A 27,801-nucleotide genomic window follows, 5' to 3' on the forward strand; every position below is an offset into this window, starting at 1 on the left:
AGACCTAGAAAACTAAAAATGCACTTGAAAATTATAACATAAAAGCAAATGTACTGAAAAAAAATCCTCTCATATTTAGAAAGAACATCACTATGTACTAAAATCATCCTTATTTAAGGTAAAAAAAAATAAATTATTTAAGATTAAAGAAATGATGAGTGCAGTTATCCCAAAACAGTAGCAGATGTCTGCGACAAGCTGAAATCCCTCACTAGCAAAAACAAACTGATTTTATCTGAAGCACAAAACTCGGCATTCAAGATGCAATTCATTCAGACTTTTCATTCAGCTCATGAACAGCACAGTATCAGAGGTACATAAACACTGTGCTTGTTTTTTTCTTCTTTTCTCAGCTGATTAAACTTACGTCTCTTGCTATACCAGACAGCTTGTTTGTATGTTGTCTGACAAAATCCATCATCTTTGCTGGATTACACTCCCACTCTCTGCTCCTAAATCCCTTACCTCTCTGTATTTCATTCACAACTGTACTTTTTTTCTTATGTTACCTTCTAATTTCTATCTCTGAGAAATGATAAATCATTTAAATGATAACACATAAATAACGAGTAACTTGATCTTTGTCAAACTCTTGGTTGCTTGAGGAAGTATAGGGTTTCTCTACTACGTTTTTCCAGTGACACTAAAAACCTTGTCTTCTCTAATTACATATAATATTAATTAAAATTCTGTCACCAATTCATTATGGTACACTGTTTTTACAATAACACTACATTTAACCCAAGATATGGTTTCACATTAAAAGCTTCAATATGTTTAAAATGCGTAGTATGAAACCAGGTAGCCCAACATTATGTTTTTATGTAGACTATATTGCATAAAAGAATTAGTACTGGTCCTTTTCCACCCGTCTTCTAGATTCTATTTTGCATTGCTCTGTTTAAAAGAATTAACAAATTGTTTTATATGTATTACTATTATTATTATATAATGCTCCTTCCATAATCAGGCAGTATACTTTGTTGATGAATAATAGGTTTGAAGTACCAACTTACAAAGTTAGCAGTCCGCATGGTCATGTAATTGCCAGCAGGAAAAAGCTGAGCACCTAACCACTTTTAAAGCAAAACATTAATTCATGAAACAAATTTTATCCACACAGGCATGGCAGGCTTTTCTAATGCACAAGAAATTGCTAAATCACAACACACACATAAGACTGGTACATATTATGACTTTGAAACTCATTGAAATAATGCAGGTAATCTAAAATACATTTGTTACTTACATTTGACTTTCTGCCTCAGAAGACCCAATTCATATTTCACTTCTCCCAAACATACTCCAAAGATTCTCTGATCTCACTCACCATGTATTTATACCCAAGTTTACACAAACTTCAACCTACTATTTTGTACAATACTTGTACAAAAATTAGAATGCAGCAAATTCTTTAGTTAAAATGATAGTTTAAAGATAATAACAATACTGATGCAGCTTTTCCCAAATTTCACCCTAATATTTTTTATCTTGAATCTATTGTTTAAATTTTGTTCTCTCCCTTATGTGTTCATCTGAGTAATTTTAAATTTTAGACATTTTAAAAAAAACAATAGCAAATTGTATGATGCATCCAAACAGACAAAGTTGAAGGCTATGTCTGACCGACATGAAGAACAGAGGTCATAGGAACTACATTCTAAAAGGCTTTCATTATGAAAAATGCAGCATTTTGCACCAATTAAAAGTTTTATAATACAAAGATAATGATAAATTGTAGGTTTAATTTCTCTGTAGGGATGTTTTAACATTTAGCAGGGCGTTTTCAGTACTTCAGGCAACTTTCACAATTCTCATAAGAAAAGTACTCCTGTCAAAATTATCATATTTATTATGTCCTCCTTTACCCTATATATATATATATATATATCTCTTCATTTTTTTATATGTGTGTGTGTGTATATATATGTATATATATACATGTGTGTGTATACATATATATACATATATACATATATATACACACACACACATATACAAATGTAATACAGTGTGTATGTGTGTGCACATGTGCAACAGTAATCTCTCCCAGGCATCTTAGATATTGTTTAGCTAGAATACATTGGCCATAATCTAACAGTGACCGGTGCAGCAGAAGTCCTATTCATTGTAAAATTTTCTCAAAAATGCTATTTTGAGCCAATATTTCAGGTTACAAGATCACAAATCAGAAGACATTTTTTTTAAAAAAATCTCTTCAACCTGTGATATCTTTTCTGGTAGAAGTGGGACAGTCACCTTTTCTACTTCAGGAAAACAGCGGGAAGACATATAAATAAAATACGGTGCAATCTCTTAGTATGTAAGCCAGTATTTCAACTAATCTTTCAAGTCTGTATTTGAAAACAAATGAGTAACTAGGAGTCACACAAAACAGGTTTTCCTCCTTTTGTCATTTTGTTTAATACTTGGGTAACAACTTCTACATCCACCTGAACGAGAGCCAGCTAGAAGTAAAAGATACTCAAGGACTACATCTGGGATAGAAGCTAGATGTGTAACAACTTCAATAACACAAGTTCTTGTGGCAGTAAAAGTAATAATAAAAAATGTTCTTATGCTGGTGCCTCTATAGTAAACATAGAGGAATATAATTATTGCAATGATGAGTAAAACATGTTTGACCATCTGACCTACTACAGACAAAAAAAATACACAGCATTACTAGTAAATCTACTTCACAGGAAACAGTATCTGGCAGCAATTTGGGAGCTGCAGAGACTATACAAATTCTTTTCTAAATAATAAATTAAAGTTGTTCTGACATACCGTTATGCCACAATATTATGCCAACTGAAAATCAGAATAGGAGTTTTTATAACATCACTTTAATCTAACTTTTTCTACGTAAACTGAGAAGTCTGGTATTTCTGAAAAAATTTTCAGAAAAAAAAATCTACTTAAGCTGTATAAATAAGAGAATATACTACACCATGACATTGTTGATACTACTCACCGACGATGAGCCCAGCATAGATTTTGGAGATCTTATAATTCCAGCTATAGAGTGACGAATAGTGTCAAACCTTGAGACTTTGTCCTTCTTATCCTAGGAGAAAAAGACTATTTCCAGTAAAACCAAGTAATACACACCAATAAAGATTTACATCTGAGCACTGATAATTGAATTCTTGGAGGGTATGGAACATAGATGGATTTTGTTTAAATAGAAGATAGGGATTGATTCTCTACTGATACAAACAAGCAAGCTTGTGTTAACATCAGTGGGATTATGTTAACACATACTAACTCAAAGGCTGAAAAACTCTGTAATTCTTCAAAAATTTTTGCAATTATTTTCAATATTACTATTGTTAACATTAAAAGAGAACTGCAATGCTTTTGTTGCCTAAAAGCAGAAGACCTATTTCTCAACTAACCCGTAACATGCTTTTGAAAAAGGTTATTGATTTGAAATCATATAACAAAAATACATAATAAAGCCCGTCAGTGCATACTTGCATTATCTTTTATATCTGTTTTCTTCTTTTATTAATTTATTCTTCTCTACTAATATCCTATTTGTAAATATCAATATCAATCAACGCAACTGATAGGATCTGCTTGTTTTCTGATAGTACAATAAGCCATAGGGGCTGATACCATTCTGTGCTGAAATTCTGTAAGAACAGGGCTATTCATTAAAACTAGAACATTGAAACCGCCTTCAACCATCTCTAATTAAGCATAAGTCAACTGAAAGTCCAATGTGCTTATAAATTGACTTTGTCTAAGGACTGTATATCTTTCCTGGTCTCTGACTTGTTGCCAGCTCGCAAAATGAAGTATCAAAGAATCTTTTCAAACACAGAAATGTATTTTTTTAACATTGAAAAACTTAGTTATTTCTCATAACTTCGCCTTGGAAACAGCCAAAGTATTCTGATGAATACTTTCAAAATACTTAAACCTGAAGTGGAAATATGACACATTAATAATCTCATTCTAATTAACTATAGGTTAACTAAACTAAGAAACCAAAAATGGAGCCAGAATACATCCATTTGGTAGGATTTTCAAGAGAAGGAAAAAAGAAAAGAAAAAAAGATTGCTTTCAAGTTTTGAATGTTCTCTCTTGATTAAAGAAACTGAGAATTTGATTGTGTAATAAATGCTCTTTCGGTTTATTCCAAGAATTCTGAATGAGTAACAAAATCTATTATGTCTGTATACAGAATACAGCACTGATTGAAAATGTCTCCTGAAAATCATTTGCAGTACACAGGCTAAATATTATGTAATTAAATTTACTTATCTAGCACCAAATTCTACAATATTCCGTGATTATGTGCTATGAGAAGAGAGAAAGAAAAAGAACATTCACCCTGAAATAGTCAAATGGCAAATAGGCAGGTAATTGGGCACTGAAATTATCACCTGCTCAGCAGGCACCCCCTTACCCATAAGAAAATTTTTACTCAGAGTCAAGTAGCATTGCTTGCCAGTTCATTTTCTGATAATAAAAACACTCTGCCCTTAGTTCACTGACAAGTTGATTTTGATTTTTTTTAAATATTTATGGATTAAATTGACTACTTAAAAAAACAACAACAAAAAAACCCCAAAAACCCACACGGTGACATTTTGCCAAATTGTGGTTGCATGCTTGTTGCACTTGGAACAAACAATTCATTTCATACATCTCTTCACAAGTGAGGCACAGGATTTAGCTAAGACCAAATGTCTACCACTCACATGATGGGGGGGGGGGGGAAAGGTCACCAAAACATGCATGAATTTCATTGGGCTTTCCCTAAACAACCTTAGAAGTTTTAATGTTATGTTATACTAACAAACAGCACGCTTATCTAATGACAACAAATCACAAGAAAGGTTTTACAGCCATTGATTTGTCCTTATCTGAAAATCTTTTTAACAAGGTTTCCAACAGAGATCTGATTTCATTTTGGAAGGATAACAAAGACAGTGTTTCAAAGCAACAGAGCAAGCAGGTGGAGGAACGCCGGGTAACGTACAGCTCGTCTGACTACCACTAGGACGCATGAACCGGACCTCACGCCGCAGGTCTTTGCTAAGGATCACGGAACGACAGTCCTGCTGTCTCACTAGATAGAAGGAGCATTGAAATACAGATTTAAACCATAAGCTTTGGCTCTGCTCAGTACGTAATACATTCATAAACACTTGTCAGTATTTTCAGAGCACATTCCCTCCAAAATATTCCAAATACTCTGCATCTTACAGGAATGAAGACTAACAATTTATTTTCACAGTAAGCATTATCAAACATATGACAAATACAACCGTAGCCTGTACTGAGTTTCTTTACGCATGTTAAGTATTTTTAAGGCAACCCGAACAGACTTGAAGAGCAGCACCAGTGATCTCTTCCTAAATTTTATGGTTATTGCCCAGCTGCAGATCACCTTAGGAAAAGCCATTAGATCCTGTAGGAAATCAGTTTTCACTGAGGCACTAAATAGCACATGCATCAGGACTATGAGATTTTTCTACACACATTAGGTATAAATTACCCCCTAAACTAACATAAGAACACAACCCAGAACAGCCCATCCACGTTTCACGTGCACTGTCATATTAGTTAAGTCAGACTGTGTTTTTTAGTCTGCTTTCCGAAGAAAAATCAAATACGCACTAGTGCTGTCTGTCAGTTCTCTCTCAGCCAAGTCCGTCAAAATTAAGCAGAGGTCGTGGCAGGAAGATTAGGTTAAGATTTCTGAAGGAAGCCGACAGCGGAGACCGTGCCTCCCCAGAAAGAAACGATTCCAGTCGTTACAATCGCACACGGCGCCCCTGCCAACAAGCACGAGGCGCCCGAGCGCGCGGCACAGCCCCGCTGGCTAGGCGCTCGGCACATACGCTCGCCTCCGAAGCTTAACACGTGCTACTGCTAGATCAACAAACCCGCGAAGGAAACTGCAAAAGGGCTGGGAGTTCTGCATCGGGCATGCAGAACAGACTGCAGGGTTGACAGAGGATAAAAATCTGTAGGAAACCAGGGTTCATTAATTCCAGCGCTCGTGAAGCAACTTTCATTACGAATGGCAATGCAGTTTTTCTTCCTAGAATAAAAGATGCAGCTTCTAACATATATTAACTGATTTAGTTTCATTCTAGTTTAAATGAATTACTTGCAGAGGTGTTAGCAAGATGGTAGCATGATTTGTCATTTACTTTATTTTACACCACACCAATTTCATTAAAACGAAAACTAATCCTAAGTCTGTAATATTTTATGCAAAGTTTGAGTTACTAGAGAATAAATTATAACTTACCATTAAGAAGTTAGATACAAGGGAAATATACACTATCATTAGAGACCATTTTAAAACTATTTCATTGACTGTGTTTAAAAAGTACCCGTGACAGGAGGGCAAGTCATGCGAGGAACTATGAAAAATAGATTGGTTGATATTTCAGTTTTAGGACTAGCCGTATTTCTAATCACCCTCTAGAAGAATTTAAATGAGAATTAAAATGAGCCTCCGCGAGATCTGGGACTATCATTTAGATTAGGTGACAATTTTTCTGTCCACTGGATAAACACACATGGCAAAATGCAAGGCATTGTTGCTTTTATTTCCAAACACTAGAGAAGGAGTTTATTAACATAAATTACTAATTTCTTGAGGAACTGTTTGACAGCAACTACTATAACCATCAGATCAGAGTGCTGTCATAGTTTCCAAAGCAATCAATTATGCAAGCAAGAGTGTTATCATTCTACCATTGAGAAGCAAGAAATTCTGAAATCCTATTCCCAGTTGTGTATATCTCAGTTATGCTTTTCATTTTGGTTTTCTTTTTTCTTCCTAGATGCTCTGAAGAATTACATCACTAATTTTAAATAGATGACCCACTATAAGCCAATCACTTCAGTACTCTTACTTTCCTTTTTTCTCTTCTAAATAGATAAGAGAAAAAATGAAGCATGATAAATCACAAAGAAGTCCAAGACTCTGGACATCTGAAAAATGCAAGCATGCCCTATTTTGCTTGAGGATTAGCTATTAATTTTGCTGAATATATGACATACAGAAAGTGGAGCTTCTATATTTTATCTGGTCACCTTTAGGGAGTTTTGTGCAACACGAACAGATCATCATCTCCATTTTGATAGACTTCCACCATAGACTTTCCACTATAATTGCTCAGGTCCTGTGGATAAAAATCTCCCTTTGCTGGGCAAAAACACAGTTCTCCAGATCTTAGAGTGCACGAAAAAAATACCGTACACTCAGAAGTGTGACACAATCAAAATGACAGACCATAAGAATCATATTTGCAATGGTATTTGGAATGAACTTGAAAAAGACAAAGCAACAATGCAAAAGATTTTGCTCAAATTGAACTACGTGATGTAGCTCTTTAGCTATATGAATCCAGAGGAAAGGCTGTATATGAAAACAAACAATCATAAAAAAACCTCCCTATGGTCTTTAGAAAAGCAGGGAAGTAAGAAGCTGGAAAAAGATCCAAGACAAAGACAAAACAGATTTAATGCTTTTGAGGGTTAGGTAAACTGCAGGATTTTCTGTAGTAATCAAAATGCTAGAAGATTAGCAGCAAGCGAGACAACTGACAATGCAGCATTTTAGCAATTCTGCTAAAAAACAACACCCTCCCCCCCCCCCAACCCACTACCACTCACCCAGGCATGCACACATAGATAGGCCGATACTTTAATATTATTCTGTTCAAAGACCTGTCTTGATGGTTCAGCTATGAACCATCAACATGAGTACTGTAGTTGAATGTGGACTTGCAAGTGAGGTTAGAGAACTTCCACAGGAAGTTTAGAAGTAAACGTGAGGAGGGTCCTCCAACAGAATGAGGAGCACACTCTCAGAAGTAAAAGGAAAAAATCTTCCATCAGAAGACTATGATCAGCGATATCTAAAAGGTGAGTGTGACAGTACCAGTTCTGAGATCCAGCTAGGAAACTGGTCAGCAGAGATTTTGATGAAAATGATTTCAATAAAGTGCAAGAGTTGCAAGCCCAGCTGCAAAAGCTCCATGAAAAAACTAGAAGGGAGGAATTCTTGGCAGTTATTGCAAGTGATATGTTCAGTGAACTTAAAGATCAAAGAGAGATTAGACAGTATCTGCCAAAGCAATTAATATCCAAGACTCTGTCCTTTATGTAAAGTGAACGCTAGCATCACTTCTGGTTTAAAGATACGATTTCTCTGATAAAAAAGGTGTCAAAATAACGTCCACTATAAGCCTTCAAATTCAAATAATGTATAGAATAAGGAAGATTTTTGCTCTTAGAAGGTTTAAAGACATCTAGAATGACAGTGGAGTTCTGTGATCTATCCAGCAAGAATTCCTCAAAGCTTTGGGGGGGGGGGGCAGGGGGGGAGAGAGAGAGAGAAAGTAATTTTCTAAAAATGATCCTCTGCGTTAGTCACTTCAGCAGTGGACATGAAAGTTATTTGGGAGAGGTCCCAAAAGCCTATAATGAACTTGGAATATGACAGTAATACTGGCCTGCTTACTGATGAATAGACCTACCAACCATAAAATCCTAGTCACATGTCTCTTAAAGGTATTAGCACATACTAATGCTTAGTAACTGAACTAAATGAGAGGTCAAAAGCTGAAGTCCATTAAGAACTGAACACACACAGCAAAACATGCCTGATGTTCCTGAATTCTACTCTTCGATTTCAGAAGATTTATCTCAAATGTACATATACAAGAAACATATGAGGAATTATGCAACATTTAGCAAGCAAAACATGGCATTTTAAATTAATATGGCATCCACAGATACTGGCTGAATATGAGCCATTCATCTGAGTTGAGCAATCATCTATCTCAGGAGCAGCTTCCAAGGAATAATGGTATGTATTTTCTGCTTTGTAATTGTAAACATGCAGAATCAGGGCAGCAATCTGCAGAGCCATGAAGTTGTAACATGAAGTTATTAAAAACTATTACAAAGCTAATTAAAAGTATCTCGAATACACAGTGAACATACATTTCTGGATAAGCTTTCGTTTTCTTGTTTTAAAAACAAGAAACCCCTTTTGAAGGCACAGAAATGATGTGTAATTGATGTACAAATATCCTGTACTGAATGTAAATTAATGCTCCATCTAGAAGGTGGATCTGCATGGGGGAAGCTTGAAAAACAGGACTTGCTAGCATGAAACTTAACAACGGATATATTGGCTCAGACCAAAAAAATCTATGCAATGTCCTAACGGCTTCTAAGAAAACGACAGTGATAATTTTCCAGAGCCGCTCCCTTGGCCTCTGAGGATTTGTAGCGTAAGGACTTCCTATACCAGATGTGATGTTTTTACATGTAATAGCCTTGGATGGATCTTCTTTCCATAAATTCATTCAGCTGCTTTCTGAATCCAAATAAATTATTATCATTCAGTGCTGCAGCAAGCAGTTGCACAACTTAATTATATGTCTTTGAAGAGCACATTTGTTTTCTTGTTTTGAACCAGCTGCCTACTATGGTCATCTGATAGCCCCTACTTCATGCTTCAGAAGAGACAGTGAACAATCATTACTCCCTATTCATTTTCTATATATCACCCCATATTGTACAGACCTTTGTTACATCCCCCTTCAATCAGCTTTTTAAAGTCTGAAAAGCCCAATCTATTTAGTCATTAGAGAAGCTCCTCCATGTATCTGCACATTCTTTTGGCTTTCTCAATGCTCCTTTATCTATTTAGAATTAAGTGAGCTGGAAATATATGTGACTACATGGAGCTAGACTCTTCTAGATGGCACACTGCAAAAGGGCAAGTGGCAACAGACAATTGCGTTGCAGAAAATTTCTGTTAAATACTAGGAAAAAAAATTCATGATGAGGGTGGATCAAACAGTGTAACAGGTTTAACGATCTTGAAGGTGCTCAAAACTCGACTGCAACAACACCCTGTGAAACTGGATCTAACATCAAAGTTGGCCTTGCTTTGAACAAGGACTTGGACCAGATGGCTTCCAAAAGTGCTTCTGATTTAAATTATTTTGCAAGCCTACAATATTTGGGAAGCAGCTACATGTGGATTTACACAATGGCATAATGCTTTCTTGTCTATTCTCTGCCCTTTCTTGATAATTTCTGACAATTTTTTTGTTTTGTTTTGATCAGTAATTAAGTGACCTGACATTTTTAGGAACACTGAGATCTCATTCTTGAGTGGTAATTCAAAGCTTATTACAGTACATATATAAAATTGGTATTTTCCCACACCATGTACAAACCTGAGCACTATTGCTACAATGAAATACAAGAAAAAGACTATTAGTAAAATATATAATTCAGAGTAAGTCAAGTATTCTTTTTTTACAGTAAGATGAAGAAATTCGTTATTTTACTCCCAAATAAAGTTTCCTGGTAATGTGACTAGTGTGAAAGCAAGAAAAAAGTGAGAATCTTGTGGGTACAACAGTGGCTCATAAGTGTTTATCTGTGGTCCAGAGAAGCAGTAATAAAATAAAATCTAAAAAAAAAGCATTAAACAAGAGATTGGCATGCCATTTGGAGAAGAAACTCTGAACACCTTAAGCAGGTTTTACTCAGCAAACTCTCAGATTTAGCAAACATTCTGCCTAAATAAATGGAAGTTTACAAAAAGCAGCATAAATACTAGGACCTGACTTTTAACCTTCTTTTTGAATGACTATCCCCAGAATAGAAAGTAAAGTGAAGGTGTAGAGAGACTGCAGTATATCTTCTGTTTTTAATTACAGTATCAATGGACCAATTTTTCAAGCTATGTATGAAATGCCAGCAAAATGTCACCTTCATCTTTGAAGTGATTAGTACCTCATTCCAAACACAAAAATGCGTATTAGTGGTCTTTAAGGAAGTAAAGAGTACCTCTTAATGGCGGAAGGTAAAAATGTTTTCAGAGACAGGGCACATTTTACTACTTATATATTAAACAGACATTTTAAAGATGAGATTTAGATTTCACCCATTTATTATCAAGAATGTCAGCTGTGCTCTAGGGAAGAAGGAGATTCAGTGCACATTACCTAAGCTGAGGCACTGTAATCCTGTCCCCTGCAGTACAAAACTATTTTTGTAGAAAGGGAAAGGAGTCGGACAAAAAATTCTGGGCGACGGCTAGAGCCCCTCCTTGAACCAAGGAACTCCAGCTTTGCTTAATGCAGGCATCTCTGTGCCACTAATCCTCTACCCGTGTCAAACACTTGATAGCATAATGAAACCAAATAAAAGTGAATTGATTTCAATAGGGACAATTTAACAAACCAATCCAGACTTCTGCAAGCTTAGATGTAAGTTTAGAATGAATATATATTTCAAAGAAATTATGTCTAAATGCCATATCCTCATGAAACTGTTACAGGAAGAAAAACAGAGCAAATTAAAACCTATTCCTCCAAAAACATAAGCAGGTATGTAAATGTACGGGTATGAACTGTCCCACTGATTTCAACAACACTGTTAGTAATCAACAGTACTATTATTAATCCAATGTACAAATTATGCTATCATTTACTAGATTTAAGTCATCAAAAATGATCAATTTTGGGTCTATACAGAACTTGCTACAGCAAAAAGAGAAGTATCTGGTTATAACATGATCCTTCTCCTCTTTGCTTACTATTACCCTGTCACAATAAGGAATCCTGGAATACAGATGCAAAGCCTCTCTTTTATGCTCCTGTGTCAGTGCATCATGTTATAACAGGACAGCATACAAACAGACATGGGTTAGACAGACCAAAGGTCCATCTAGCCCAATATCTTGTCTCCAGGAATAGCTGAAATAGCTCTTCCATTTTTTTCCAAGCAGCACGACCTATAGCTGAGAGAGATCACCATGCTCAGCTGTGGAAAGCATGGAGGCAAGGCTTGTACCAAGGCAGAGCTCGATTTCTCTTGCATTGGACTGCAGCTTCTAGTACACCACATGCGACATCTGCTTCACGCTCCTAGTTGCGTTGCAGTATTTGATGATCACAAAACCAAGGAAACCTACATCCTCCCACACCTGCTACAGCTCACCATCCAGGACAACAAGATGACGAACTAGCTACTGGACAAAGTCACCATCTGCCAGGGGCAGTGTCTTGCTCGATATCCAGGCTATGCTGCTGCTTTAGAAAACCAAGAATCTCAAGCCAAAAGCAGTGAAGGAACTGCTGCCACTCTTCCAGGCAAGAAGTGACCGAAGCAATCTGAATCACAGTCAAGAGGGGATACTAGCTAAGAGTAATGTAAATGGAGCAAAAATTATACTTCTGCACATATTCTCCAAATATTTTCAAATTGGCTCCTGGAATTCCTGAGCCAGATATAATTTTTGGCCTAGAAACCAGAAGAATTTTATGGATTGGCAGTTAAATATAAATCCTCCATTTAACTTGCATGCTAATAATATCAGAATGAGCAATCAGTGAGATTTCATGAATGTGACTTGAAATTTCAAGCTTTTAACCATAAACTTAAAACCATCATAAAACTCAAAATATATTGGAGGGAAAATGTTAAGAGATGATAAAACATGCAAAATAAACCAACTGTGAGGAAGTTTTACGCTTTCATCATCCTGAACATTATAGTTTGTCAGACAGCTATGAAAGCACACGCTTTACTAGCTGCAAGCACATGTGCACCTACATATCATTTAAAACTTTACAGTTTTTATGATCTTTTGATGCAAAGATGTTAGTTTTCCTTTGTACTTTATTACTGTATAAATGCAGCTGAAATATTTTCCAAAATGTATGACCCAAACAATATAGGAGAAGAAAGAGATACAGTAACACTAAGATTTCTGACTTAGAATTGTAATCAAGATCAACAGCATAGCTATCAGTTGAAGAGATGAAGTCTTCAATTTGAAATACATTTTAGAATCAGTAGAATTATATACATTTGATCTTGCCACTTCCCCGTCAAGTTAAGAAAAAAAAATAGTAATGAAATCCTGATACAGTAATGGAAGAAATAGATTTCTGTTAAATACATACAGATGATATGTTGCATTAGTGATATTTGGAAAATTTTATCTCTATTTGACCAAATTCTGATAAAAATATCAGATGATAATTCTCCTCTGCCCAAGACAGATGTTACTGTAGAAAAGTAGTTGCATGTCCTGAAGTTTTCGTATACACCGTTTTTCATAAGAAAAAGTTAATGTTTAGGAGGAAACCTTTGCCTGAATTGAGGATAGATGAAACTGTTTTAAAAAATGTCTAGGAAGAAAGAGCCAAACTCATCCTAAACAAAGTGCTGTTAATGACTATGCTTAGTATACAGGTCAATCACTTTAATTAGAATGCATTAATCAGTAAAAGAATGAATGACATAGTCTTTCCGGATCTCATTAAATTTTATTAAAAGAGCTGTAGTTTGGATTTGGTTGTTCTTTAGTCATAAATACACCGAGCAATGGCCACTACAAAAACGTTCCTGATAAATCTAAAAAAGAAGGCAGATAGTGGCTTTGGCACCTATCTATAAAAGGACAATATTCTGTAACTTGCAGTTGCTCAATTAGCAGTTGCTCAGCTGAATGGTAAAATTTATATGACCAGCTTAACTTTTAAAAAAGTCAAATTCCAACTGTTCAAATGGATAAGTGTTACTTAGGGATTAATAATCCCTTCATTACAAACAGTGAACTTATACAGGCAGAGTCATCCCTGCTGAAGTATGTTCAAGAAAGCCATCAAAATAGGGCAACTTTAATAGAAGAAAGATTTGCTGAAAAACAAACTGCTATACAGTGTAGCAATAAGCTGCCACAGGTGAAGAACCTTTGGCCTAAATTTGGCATGAGGCACGAGACCCTACGGTTCTATTGTGCTGGTGGCTGAAGGACCAAGACCACGCATACAACGCACCTCACAACAAACTCTGCAGGTTAAGCAGGTATAAATACAAGTTCCTGGCATTTTTATGTGAAGATGAGGGTTGTTGAAGACAAAGTGTTGCACAAAATGGCCTAACAACCTCAATTCCTAATAGACATTCGCTGACGTAAGAAAATAACAATGAAGATGGTCTATAGCTACCAAAAGGGCTTTGGTGAACCCCTGGCAAACAGCGTTCATGCCAAAAAAATGGCACCTTGTGATCTTCATTCACTACAAACTTAAAATAACAAGAAAGACTTGTCAGAAATCTACCTTCACGTAAATACGTCCTTCAGAGAGACACAAATGATTCTTTTATCCTCTATTTGCAAAAAGAATGAGTTACGGTTGTGTTTAAACTCCAAAGCTCAAGATAGGATGCCAAGGTACATTTTACTAAGGCACAAAAAAATTGACTGTTTTCAGTCCTTTATTCCTGACATGCAGCAGCAATTTCTTTCATCCCACTAGCTAGAAGAGCCACAAAGCATGATCTTACGCAGAGAATCTGTGGGGCAATTTGGAGAGAAGGGTTAAGAAAGCAGCAAAGAGAAAAACTATATCAGATAGCCACAAGCAGGTAAGTTATTGCTGCCATAGAGGTTAATCGTAAGATATCCCAGGGACAACAGGGACAATGAAAATGAGTTTGGCTCTTTCTTCCTAGACATTTTTTAAAACAGTTTCATCTATCCTCAATTCAGGCAAAGGTTTCCTCCTAAAGCATATTCTTTAAAGAGGCCTGCATCTCTGAACTTCCGCATTTTGCATTCAAAGAGAAGGCATGGATAGACAGCTGAAGCAACTGAACATGATGTTTTATCAACTGCATAAAGTGAGATCTCAAGCATTAGGAATACGTAGTCTGAGCTTCAGCCACAAAGGCAGAGCACTGTACCAACAGAGGGTTATGTAGCCCAGAAGATATCCAAACACAGTATTTAGAAACACAGCATGAACTGAATACAAAGTGCTGTTAATGACTATGCTTAGTATACAGGTCAATCACTTTAATTAGAATGCATTAATCAGTAAAAGAATGAATGACATAGTCTTTCCGGATCTCATTAAATTTTATTAAAAGAGCTGTAGTTTGGATTTGGTTGTTCTTTAGTCATAAATACACCGAGCAATGGCCACTACAAAAACGTTCCTGATAAATCTAGCAGTAAAGAATTTAAATCTAGCAGTAGAAATTTAAGCCCAAGTAAGTCTGGTACCTGGAAAAGGATTACAGTTTTTGAAGCAAATATACCTTGAAGTATCAAGGGCTGCTAGTGGAAGAGGAGCCAGCACTCAACATGTAAAGAACAGAGACCACAAGCATCCTCTCTATATTGCATGACCTTGAAATTCACAAGTGGCCAAACGTCCCTCCAGAGCTCAGGACACCAAGAAATAGAAACTCAAATTTAATCATTGCAAGATTTTGAGGCTCCCAGACTCTGGACGGGTACCTATAATCCAGCTTTAGCAGAAGTCAAACCCAGGTTCAGAAGTAAGCACTCCAGCGTGTGTGTGTGTGTGTCTGTGTGTGTGTGTGTGTGTGTGTGTGTGTGTGTGTGTGTGTACACACACCCACAGCTTCCCCCTACTCTCAAGAGAAGTTCCTACAAGACTGGGAAGAATCCAGTCTCCTCAGCCACCACCTATGTGAGCTCACACAAGGATTTTGTCTGCAAGTTTATTCAACTTATTGTTTTGCCTGGTTTAAGGATTCCCCTACTCCATCCTAAACTGGCACTTACCAACGAGCATCTCATCTCTCACAACATTATCAACTATAACAAGCCACTCCGGCAAACTCTATAGCTTCAAGCTATTTGAAAGAGTATTATGCACGTTATATGACCTGGCAACTGTATCTTGTTTAGAAACACATACTGAGAGAGAATACGTTTGTTTTATCGCACTAAAACTGAGCTTCATGGAATTAACCATGAACATCTTTAGTGAGAGAAAACAAAATATGTTCTTAGCCAGATCAGCATTTACATTAGTTATATTAAATAAAACTGACACTTCCGTAATGAGATAAAGAAAAAAATTTTGCAGTATGACTACATTAAAATTTGCTCAGTTATTTCTGTTTGACAGCCAGTACAGTTAGAATATGATGTTTGATTTTGGCTTTCACAGGTCCATGCACCACTTTATTAGTAAAAGCAGCTTGCATATTAATAGATAAGATGATACAATAACTTCATGAAAGCTGCAACACATAGTTGTAGCAGATCATTTGAGCTAGACTTAAACACAGAATCTTTGCAGGATGACAACTTAATTTTAAATTTTCTATTTGTATAACTAACATATACTAACATACCTACTGGAAATATATTACTGTATTTTTGCTCACAACACACAAATATAATACAGAAATACCCACTATTTTTTCAAATAAGGAAGAATTAAACAACATAGCTTTAGATATTTCTGCACATTAAGTAAACATCTTTGCAAATATCTGCCAATATAAACAACAAAAGAACAAAAATGTTACCAGTGTTACCCCACTATCTATTTAGGCAGTGTTTCAAATCTACTCAGAGAAAAACCTAAAGTTGCTACTCACAGCTGAACTCACTTTGTACCTCAGATTACAGCTTCATAAATCATAAACAAAACCAAGACTCTTCTCCAAATACAGACATCAAGGTGAAAAGACTTCTCATGTAAGTCTTAGTAATGGTACAACAGTGTAATAGATTTCAATCCTAGCCAAAGTGGAATCCTAGCTAGCACAATGAGCCAGAATAAATCAGGTAACATTTCTTCTGTAGAATTCCAAAAAAAGAGTTTAGCTTGTTTTTCTCAGTATTCAAAAAAAGAAATATTTCACTTATTTCAGTCATTATTCATTAAAAACAGAAGACCCACAATATCCAGCCAAGACACCCCCTTCTGAAAATTCACAACTAATTCCTATAAAACATCCTCAAGCTTCTTGTCAAATCGAAACCAGTCTTCTCTGTGACAGAAGAGATTCCCTCAGCTCCTTATCCCCTCAAAGCACCAACATTTTCTCCACATGATGGGTACACAAAGCTGCAGCTATGTATGACTCAGTGTATCAATCTCTATCAATGATCATGTTGCAGGGAACGTATGCATCCCAAAGCCTACAGTATCCCCAGGATGATACCTTAACCATCTTGGAAATCCTTATTTCCTTGTTAATTTTCACCAAATATTGAAAAGAGATCATCCCTATTCCTGAGATGCTTCAAAATCAAGATCTGCTTCTAGACATTGTCATCCATGTTTAAAAAAAAAAAAAAAAAAAAAAAAAGTGAAATTGCAAGCAATACATAGCAATCCCATAGACTAAATAGCTCAAGCAAACAAAAGCAGCAAGCACCTGAAACGCACTGAAAAACCTCTGACACAAGCTGCAGCTTCATATACTACCACATGGGCTCTGGACAGAAGTCTAACACTCGCACGCGTCAGTGATCTAAGAGAAGGATTTTTCCTCCAAGAGAAACACCCTTAAGAGGAAAACTATTTCTGAGAAACTCACTTGATTACCACATACAAAAATTACTTGAACACAAATCATACCTCCATTGATAATACGTATTCTGTTGTCGTATTACCATAGACCAGCACTAGCGCTAACAACTACTGAACAATTACAACCACACTGCAAGAAGACCCTACGAGGTAGGAGATGTTCACAACTTCTACCCGCAGGTTCCATGAGACTAAAAATTAGCCTTTTTCCCCCCCATAGAGTTAACAACTTCTCTTTATGTTACAATATCACTTAATTTTACATTGAACCATTTAGCACAAGCCAATTAAACTTGCACCAGCAGTTCTGAACTTTTGATTTCCTTGAGGATTGCCGTGCCTGTTTCTGTTAACGAAGAGCTTATGTACCTAAAAGCTTGCCTTTTGCTTTTTACTATATAAGCCTGATCTCTCTGAGCAAATCTTGCATCACTTAAAAATACAGAAATCATGACCTGTTATAATTTAATGTTGTCAGTCAGCTCAATGTAACACCTGCTCAGTCATACAAACTTTAAATCAGCTTCTCTTATATTGTGACATTCTTTGCTCACCCAGAATTTATTCAGCATAATAATTAACAAATTCAACTATTTTAGCTGTTAGCATAAAAGGAAGGTGAGAATTGCACGACACTATGATGCAGAAATTGTCAAGACTGCAAAGCATCTATCTTTTTGGCTCCTGCTTCCCCAAAATACTTAAATTTCTATTTTATTCTCTCCTACCTACAGTTCTTTGTTTTCATTTTTACCAATCACAGACACTAAGTAAACACTAAACACTTGCTTCCAGAAATAATTTCAGTTAGCTTAGACACTGCAAAGGTTTGCATTCTAGCAGTCTGCCAAAGTTAGTAGATACAATTTAAAAAGGGCATGAGAAAATTTTACATTACATTACATTTAAATCCAAATATTGGGCTGACTTTATTTTATCTTAGTACCTGAAGCCAAAAATTAGAAATAAACCCATGTAATTCTGAGGCATATCAGAACCAGGCATTTGCAAATACAGCCCGTAATTCTTTAAATTCTCAGTCAATACCATGTGCCCTGTACTTTTCTTTAATATCCTACTAATATTTTGATTTAGCACCTGATAAATCACTGTGGCAACGTATATTGAAGAAGGCAAAACCACAGTCTCAAGGAAATATTCTCTCCCTAGGAAATCTGCTAACACTGACAACCTGTAAAACAGCACTTGCCTCTTGAAATTACCAAGTTAATTCCATTTTCTTGTCCCGTCTTTCAACTAACCTACAGGGCAAAAAATGAAAGCGATGGTTTCACTTGGCGACCGCGGCTCTATCAGCGTATTAGCGTCAGCCGCCGAGGGCACGACCAGGCCCCGGGGGCCCCAGCGGCTCCCCCCGGGATCCCCAGTCCTGCTCTGCCCACGGGCCCGGCCACTCCACTTGGGCTCAGGCCTGGGCACCCAACCCCGGCCCCAGGCACACCGCGGGTGCGCCCGTGTGCGCCCCCCCCACACTCACGTGAACACCCCAAGTGCACTTTGTGGCTTCTCCCCAACCCTGTTCTTGGCCCCCACAATCTCAGAATTAGGAAATATCATTTGGCTAAAAACAGCGTTCCAGAGGTGCTCCAAAATTAGCAAGCTTTATTCACTCTTCAAGAACGACATTTCCCCATGCATCTTAATTGTGATGCACCAGGCTTTTTTCCTTTTTTGGACGAGCATCTTAGTTTCAGAAACTCCTGGAGACCTACTATTATCTTAATGCAAACGTCATTATGCCTTTCTTCACCACACCTTCCTTAAACTAGCCCATGACAACAGTCAAATAAATATATGCTTCCTTGTGGCCTGTTTCTGGATTTTCCTAGAAGGAACTGAAATAACTAATCCCCCAAATTTTTAACTGGATTAAAATGACTACCACATCTCATGTGGCAGTTCACTTTCCCCATTGTCAAAGATTTTTTCAGCCAATAACCTGAAAATAAGTTTCTGTAGGAGAACAGGATTCATTTGTCTGAACATCAGTATCCAGCATTTTGCATGGTATAGGATATCCAAGACATCTACATGGGGCTGGCAGACGTGAGTCACAGCTTAAGATTTGCCAGGATACCTCAGGCAATCTAAAAATGATGCTAATGTTTATGTTGAAACAACTGGATCCCATCCTGACCAGAAACACTTCACATTTTTTTGTATTTCACAGTGACACAAAGCAAAAAAAAAAAAAAAACCACAGTGATATCTGAAACATGCTATTTCATTTACCCCATCGTTAAAGGTCACTAATATTAAAAAATAAAAATGAAAACAAAACAATCTGGCTTGCATTTTAACAGTGTGCTTTGAAACGTGGATTAGATCATCATTCTGGCTTCTGACTTTGTGAGAGCTTACCCACATGGTAAGAAAGAGTAAGAGCCACAAAAGAAACCATAAGTAATATGCTTCAAATCTGTCATTAAGTTGCCTGCAGCAATAGATTAAAACCATAAATTCTAATTCAAAGAAATATTATGTAGCAGATTTTAAAACTTTCAGAAACATAATCACTGCCTATAGGAAAGAAAGCATTTTCAACTAGTCAGCTCAAAAATAAAAACGGAGAAAGAGGACATATAACAGGCACTTCCATCACATTATTTCTGTGCATTACTTAAAGACTATAAAAAGTTAATAATCCTATTAATTTGGTCCCATTACTGTGAAAAAGTGTAAGAAGAACAAGATGATAGTTCTGGCTTTAGGAATTACTACTCTGCTCTCAACACACACAGAAACATATGCTGGAGATCAATGTGATTTCTGTTCAAAGGAAAACTTGCGAGTGAAGCTTTCCTAATTTCCAGAGAAGACTTTGACCAGAATAACAATTCTCCACTGAGTATAAAATGCTGCAACATTAGCATGACAAAGGCTTCTTCCTTAAGGAATCTTGAAAGCTCTTGAAATATTTTTGGCAGTTCAAGTCAGAAATCCTTGTTGTCTCAAGAACACATACTCCCCTTCTCACAGAAAGGGTATACTAATTCTGCACTCAAAATATTCTGCAAACTTTGTTTACTCTGAACCATCACCTTCCTGAACTGTCAAAGCTTGCTCACACTCCTAATCTGCCCTTTCCCCAAGGCAGACTAGCGCCCCGCTCAACATTTTCTCTGATAATACCTTGACATTAAGAAACGCACAAAATCTGAGCCTTAGTCTGCCAGAAGCCTACTGTCAGAATAATCTTACTTCAGAAGCTGCCGGGCATGTTCACCGGGAAGAAACTCGAAGGCTCCACTGATCTAGTCTCTCGCACATTCCGGACCAGCCGGTAATATCCCCTTGGGGCAAAGTTTGATGATTGAGTTTATCTGTCTCTTACTTCAGTATCTCTGTGTGGATTGCTCTTCCTCTGATATACCTCCAGCAGGCAAGTAGGATTTAGGAAGAGAAGAAACAGAAGCTAGAACATACTCCCTCTTTGAGGGAGAGGGACAGAGTTCATTCTTTACACTTGCTACAAGCCGCTGACATTCAGAGCATTTTTGCTCGATGTTAAGTTCTGGCAGTGAACCAGAAACAAAGATTCCAGCCAGCAAGCTTGGAAAGCAGCCTAAAGCAAAGATCACTTAGTTGAACCTCAGCTGTCCAGGAATCCAACAAATGCAACTGTTTATTTCCAAGTCTTTTGTGAATTAATAGGTACAAGTTCTACAACATGACTGTACTGGCAGTGTTTCTTCCGCTGACACAAAAATAAGGGAAAGGGTAAGGATACTAAAGCTGCACAGACCATGTACTTACTTTGGCCCTCTTTCTATTGACAAGAAAAGTTACAATCTTGGATTAACACAAGTGAGTTTTACAAGATTTATAAATAAAAATTAAATAACTGTAAGGGTTCCCCTATCTTCTTCTATTATGTGTTCTTCAAGCCAATGTGTGGCTCTCTCAATAGAGCCACAAATTAGTAGTGAATTACTTACAACCACCGATAAACAATTGAGTTGTTCGGCAATGCATTACAAAGTGCAGGAAAGTCTCAATTTTTCTGCGTCAGCAAGGAGAAAAAAAAATTCCCAATCTCTACCATCAAGCTTTCTGTTACTGCTGCAGTGCACTGCCCCTGAAGCCGACCATCTCCCCGTGTCTCTTTGAACACGAAGGTTCCACATAGCCAGAGGCATGTGGGAAAATGAGACCCCTTAAAGCGTGGGTGCATCTCTCCATGGGATATGTTTAACGATGCGTTATCTAAAATACATTTAACAAAGCATCTTTAGTCAAATAATCCACTCCTGTAAATGCTTTTTAATATATGTGTGACCTGAAAAAGTTGAAAAATCCGCAGTTTGGTTAAATGTGTTAATTATGATTTCAGTAATAATTCTAAAAACATTTGCCTTAAAAATCAAACCTGTAGAAGCAGCTAAGAGAAAAATGACTATGAGTACTGTCTTGTTAGTCACACTATTAAAGGAGCACTGATTCATGGATTCTAGAAAGCAGAATTGGGAATACAGAGCAATAACAATAAGAAAATCAAAATCATTTTAGATTAATTTATACATAATGAAACTATCACTTTAGCACTATTTTATACATTTAATATTCTTCTTCCACAACCAGTGAACTTCCTTTTGTATATTTACCACAAACAACCTTCACTAAAAGCTGACTTATCTGACCCTTTTTAGAGCAACTATGTTTTATACTCAAACTATGATCTCTGAAGCCTTTTAAAAAGGAATGACAAATATTAAAAGCAATAAGTGCAGTGAACTTTTACCAAATTTCTTACATATATATATACATATATATATATATATATATATGTATATATATGCATAAAAAGCAACTGGCTTGCAAACACATCTATAAATCTGTACTACAACATTTTGGTTACTTCAGCTACAGCAGGCAAAACAGGAGTTCAGAAGTGTAAAATCTCCTAACACTTATTTTCTGTTATCCCACTGCGTACATTTTTAAGAGTGGCATTCTCCTGGAATGAAACCTTAACAGTCAAATCTATTCCACTGGGTTTAATCGCAATGCCGTGGTGTTACAGCTTCCTGCTGACATATTTACTTTTTATAGCACAGTTCATGGCACTAGAGACATTATGGACTGACTGATCTGTATCTGCCATCCTGACACCCAGGTCGGACTAAAAGTCCTTTGGTATGGAGAAAAAAACAGAGCCTTTGCAGCACTTGCCCCGTAGACAGTATAGCTTATCCAGCTCTTGCGGCTGGCTTATGCGCGTTCTGTCTTCCTGTATTTTACCATGGGGAAGTGGGGAGGCAAAACACTTCAGACGACTTAGACGTTAGAAAAATTATATATTTTTCTCTCCACATTTCTGTGTCTCGTGAGCCTTATTTGAACATATGCAGTAACAACAACTTTTCATTATTCAGCCATAACTGGTCCTCTGGCACTGAGCTCCACCTGCTGACAATTTTTTCCAGTATTACACAGCCTCCATACAAATACTCAGTGCTTCCAGAATAATGCTGCAATACGCAAAATGAATCTATACGAACCATGCCTATGGGGAGATAATCTTTCCAAGAGGACCTAAAATACTGCCATCATACCACTCGTATGTCCTAAAGTGTTTTATTCTATTTAGAAGATTGTTAAATAGTTTTCGGAAAAAGTAAATACGTATTCTTAAAGATCTTGTTTGTAGCTTTATAACTTTTTTTTTGTCCCTCCTCTTTTGCACCTTTTTTTTATCAAACAAGGAAAAAGGAGATGACATAGCGAAGTGGAATACAGATTGTATTATTGCTAAACAAAATAAATTATTATTTTATATTAAATAAATCTACTGCCAGGCTTTCTCAGCTCCTGTTCTCTAACAGTACCCCAAGGCAATACAGATTTTGTAATTCTGAAGTCTTACTATGAAATGCAAACCATCATCATCTAAAGTCTCATGTACTTAATTAAATAACTGTTACGCTGGCACTGCAATATTCCTGATGTTTTCAGTCAGATCACTAGACCTAAAGGAGTTTTAGTTGTTCGTTTGTTTTAACTGTGGTGGGCTGCTGACATGCTCCATTAATCACATTAATAGCAAAAGTCATATACACGAATCTTAAGACAAATGACAGGCCATACATTCACTGATTAAACATCTAGATACTAAACACCTAACTAAAACTTGCTAGTTAATTTTTGTTAAGTGACATGATACATAACAATCTAGATACTACATAGTTTTGGCAAAAGGATATCTTTTTACTAGAATTTATCAACTATTTCTTAAGAACTATCTCCTAACTTTGACGTAAGTGCAGCAGAATGAAAGCTTGATTTTCCTGCTTGCATAGTGCACAATACGATAATTGCATAATTATGCTAAGGGTACAAAGGGATCATTTTAAGCTTGTGGCACATTTAGCATTAAAATTGTCTTTATCTTGCTTAGTTATAATGGCATAAATGCTAGAAATAAGAAATTGCTTTTACTTTTCAACGTATAAAATTCTTAAATGCAACTGCAGTTCAGGACTAGCCAAAGCAGAATATTTCTATTCCTTACTATGCCATCATGATGAATAAAACAGAACCTTCCAGCAATTTCCTTTCTCCTTAAAATGTTTATATGAACATCAATACACACCTAGCATTCTGTAAACAATAAAATATATTGAACCAACATCATGTTGAAGACGCACTAATAAAATATAAATGTTCCTACAGTTATTAGAGACGCTAAGGTAACAATCTGTCTATAAAAACACCTCAAGCAGCACTTCACAACTGCATTCCTTGTTAGTAACCTATGGCGCAGTTATCTAGTGTAACAGATGGAAAATAAAACAATTTGCAAATTATTTCCCTAAGAAATTGGCTGTATTTATATGATGCCATATAAATACTTCAAATAGAGACATGCAACTTCATAAAGCTGTTTTGTATATCATATTCTTAGTAACAAAATGAACTTCAATTTGTTACAGAATGCAAAGGCTACTTCACAGGCAAATAAATATGCACACTCACAACACAAGCTAATGCTAGTTTTGTCACTCTTAAGAAAAAAAATGTAAAACAACTGTTTACAATGAATTTTTGAAGAAGAATAAATAGCTACATTCAAGTCATTTAGATGACCTAGTTTTAGATAGAGACCTAAATGGAATTATAGCTGAAGAAATAATGATATTCCTGAATGATTAACTTAAGAGATAATGCCAGGATGAACAGCAGCATCAGGAATATTCCATTACTGATCACTGAGCATCTACACAACTTTGAAGAGCTTTACTCCCCACTCCCAAAAAATGTTGTTATATCAATTGAAGTGATGTTTATATAAATAGTCCACCTGTCTATTATTTTTCTTATTTTGACACAGCACAAGACTGGGAGTACAGACTCTCTCAGTGCAGAGTAATTTGGAAAAGGTTTAATTTAGACTGCCATTGTTTCTAAAAGTATTTAGCCAATTTTATTAGCCCAGGATATCAACTTATAAGTTAGGTAAAACTTACGATCAATTTACCCTTTTTAAGTAATTCACTCAAATGAAAACATCCAGCATTTAATCTTACCCCTTTATTTTTAATGATGCCTACAAATAAATTATAATCTATAATCCTCTGAAGCCAAAACAAAATAGTAAAATTTTAATTTTCTCAGCACATTGAAGGTATGCAAACATTTCTTTGCTTCTGTTTCTGAAAAGGAATTAATCAAACTTGTGTCATTCTAGAGGTTTCAGTATATACTACTTTCAGCAAAAAAGATAAAACAAGTACCTTTTATTCAATAAAGTTCAGAAGAAAGAATGTAAAAAGTAAGAAAGAAGTTCTTCACTTCATATTGTACCTAAATGCAACAGTATTTTCTCCTACATATTCAAATAGAGATTTGGACACCAGAAGACAGACTTTAGTAACGTTGAACTGAGGCGGAAGAACACCATTCTACTGAAATTTTACACTGGTCCTTTCAACTGACCCTTACTGAGAATAATCACTAACACTACTACAGGGTAGTACATGAAACAACTACCAAGATAGCCTATCTGAGGAAAAGAAAAACAAACAGACAAACAAACAAAAACCCACAACTCCCAAATCTCCTGTTCTTTCACTACAGTTATCCTCATCCTTCCTGTTCTCTGACCTCATCTTTTTGTGTTTCATTATCTCCTCCTAGACTATGAAAAACATATAAGCTTCATAAAAATCATGTTCTGTACCAATGAAAATGGCAACCATCCTTGTCAGCACCTTGTAAATGTTAAACAATAGTAACAGAAGAAAGAGAATATTGACAAATAAGTATAACTGTAAAAGAGATGTGGAAGAAAAAACAAACTTGGTTCCACAAACAGATATTGAAAAAAAGCATTTCTCTCACATGCAACCATTTCATTGTCATTTACTTTGTGGACCAAAAGTAACAGCATGTGAAATATCAAAAGAAAACAAGTCACAAACATCTCATGTATTGAAACCTAATCCATAAAAGCAAACACTACTGCCAATCCCTTTAGTAAACACATATTGTTTGTTGTTTTTTATATGGCCTACTATCTCTGCCTTACACATAGCTGTATACAGTTGGGAAAAGAAAGTCACACACAATATTAGCATAGTAAAGCACTTATTCAAATTACAGTGTCCCATAAAATAATACAAAAAGTTCATTTTGACTGTCAAGAGCATGTAAATATTTTAAAAATAAATAGCACAGAAATCAGTGTTTGCAAATATTTGATGAACAGTGATTACAATATGTTAAATTCATTTCTCAATTACATGTACGCTGTGATTCCAACAAGTTTTACTGCTAGTTTTCTATCTACAACTGTGAATGTACTACTTCGACTCTGGCAATGTCATTATCAATAGCTACTCAGAGTTCATATGCTTATTCAATCTACTTAAGAATTTATACTTTTGATTATAAAATCATCTAGTGAGAGTCTAAATATCAAGGGTGCAGCAGGCCAAACAAAGTCTACCAATGTACAGAGAGAGTTATAAGTGATCAAATTTCTGCAACTTGAAAAATAACAAGTGATTTAACAGTTTTATCCCATTAAGTGAACCCCTACAAATGTCAAGTGAGATGCATTCACTTCAGTCATCATGCAAGTGAATGTTTTAGGCCTTTGACCCCAGGACTAAAGTACAATAGCAAGACTGCAGATTGCATGATCTAGTAAAACAAATATCAAGCTTACCATAGAAGTGACTGATCTGGCATCTTCTTCATAATTCACTACAGGTGGTGGCTCTTTCCCATCATTCTCTTGAACCTTTTGCTCCAGTAGTTCTTTCTGTGCTGCAAATTTTGCCTCAGAGCATCTTAATTGCTGAACTGTTTGCTTGAGTTCTTCCAGTGCTTGCTTTTGGCTCAGCAAAAGTACAATACTGCAGAGAAAATTAACAAACTAACTTAGAAACACACATGATTTAAATACATACTTTGTTTCATGAAAGCTACACAAAAGAAAGCATACTCAATATTGAACTTGTCTATTTTCACTTTATCCGTCCAGTTAATGACAGAAATTTTATTAAATGTCTGTAAGAAAATGTGAAAAGTTTGAGTTATTACTTCAAAAGTATACATGCATGAGATAAAAATTAGAAAATTCTCAAAGCTGTAAGATAATCAAAGCAAACAGCTAGTCATTCCCTTTCTTTTCCAATGTATTGCAAAAATCATATTGTAATAAATTCAGAAGGAACTATTATTTTCAACCAGTTTGACTGAACTTACAACCACTAAAGTTCCCTAAACTAATTCACATTTGAGTAATAAGAAATAAAGAAATACACATTTAGATTACTATTTTCAGTGATGAGGAATGCAACCCATGTAGCTGTTATAATGATAATTATCTTCACTATTGAATTCATCGTATAAATTTGTCTGGCTTCAGATCAGATATATCTGTTGTCTCTACCTTCTCGACTAAAAGGTCTTCTACTATGCAAGTATTTCTGGACTGCAGTCAAGATACTCTTCAACATTCTCTTTATTAAGCTCAACAAATTCAACTACACGAGGGGCTAAAAGAAATTTTTTCTTTTTTTCTACATTTTTATGGCTTTTCTCTGAACCATCTCCTGTTTTTCATCGTCTATCAGAACTTGAAACCATATTTGAATGGCAGTCTCACCTATACAACAGTCTTCCAATATAACATTTCACCATTTTATAGATTCAGAGATCATGATAACATTTTCACTTCTCCTTTATTACCTCCAACATTCTTCCAAAGCCACAGCAACAGCCACCTTCAACTACTGTAAGCTCTCCTTTTCATTTGTATAAGTTTACTTTTGAATCTGTTATAACACAATTAGCCAACCACCATATAGAATGCAGTCTTAGTTTACTAGTATCTCATCTCAACATTTTAGTCACTTTTCTTTACAGCACTAATTTCAAATAATA

The 27,801-nt window shown here is 36.0% G+C and overlaps 1 protein-coding gene across 7 annotated transcripts in view; it reads right to left on the reverse strand.

The window, feature by feature from the left end:
- The window catches only part of FER (FER tyrosine kinase), a 170,689-nt gene that overhangs the window by 94,647 nt on the left and 48,241 nt on the right, over positions 1-27,801 (reverse strand). For all 7 annotated transcript variants that reach the window (XM_062599090.1, XM_062599089.1, XM_062599094.1 and 4 more), the window contains 2 exons: positions 26,579-26,768; positions 2,978-3,070 (listed from right to left, as the gene is read on the reverse strand). In XM_062599090.1, coding sequence (XP_062455074.1) covers positions 2,978-3,070; positions 26,579-26,768 — 283 coding nt within the window. The remainder of the gene's footprint in view (positions 1-2,977; positions 3,071-26,578; positions 26,769-27,801) is intronic.

The sequence above is a fragment of the Rhea pennata genome, chromosome Z (assembly GCF_028389875.1).
Source record: "Rhea pennata isolate bPtePen1 chromosome Z, bPtePen1.pri, whole genome shotgun sequence".
NCBI classification, from domain to species: Eukaryota; Metazoa; Chordata; class Aves; order Rheiformes; family Rheidae; genus Rhea; species Rhea pennata.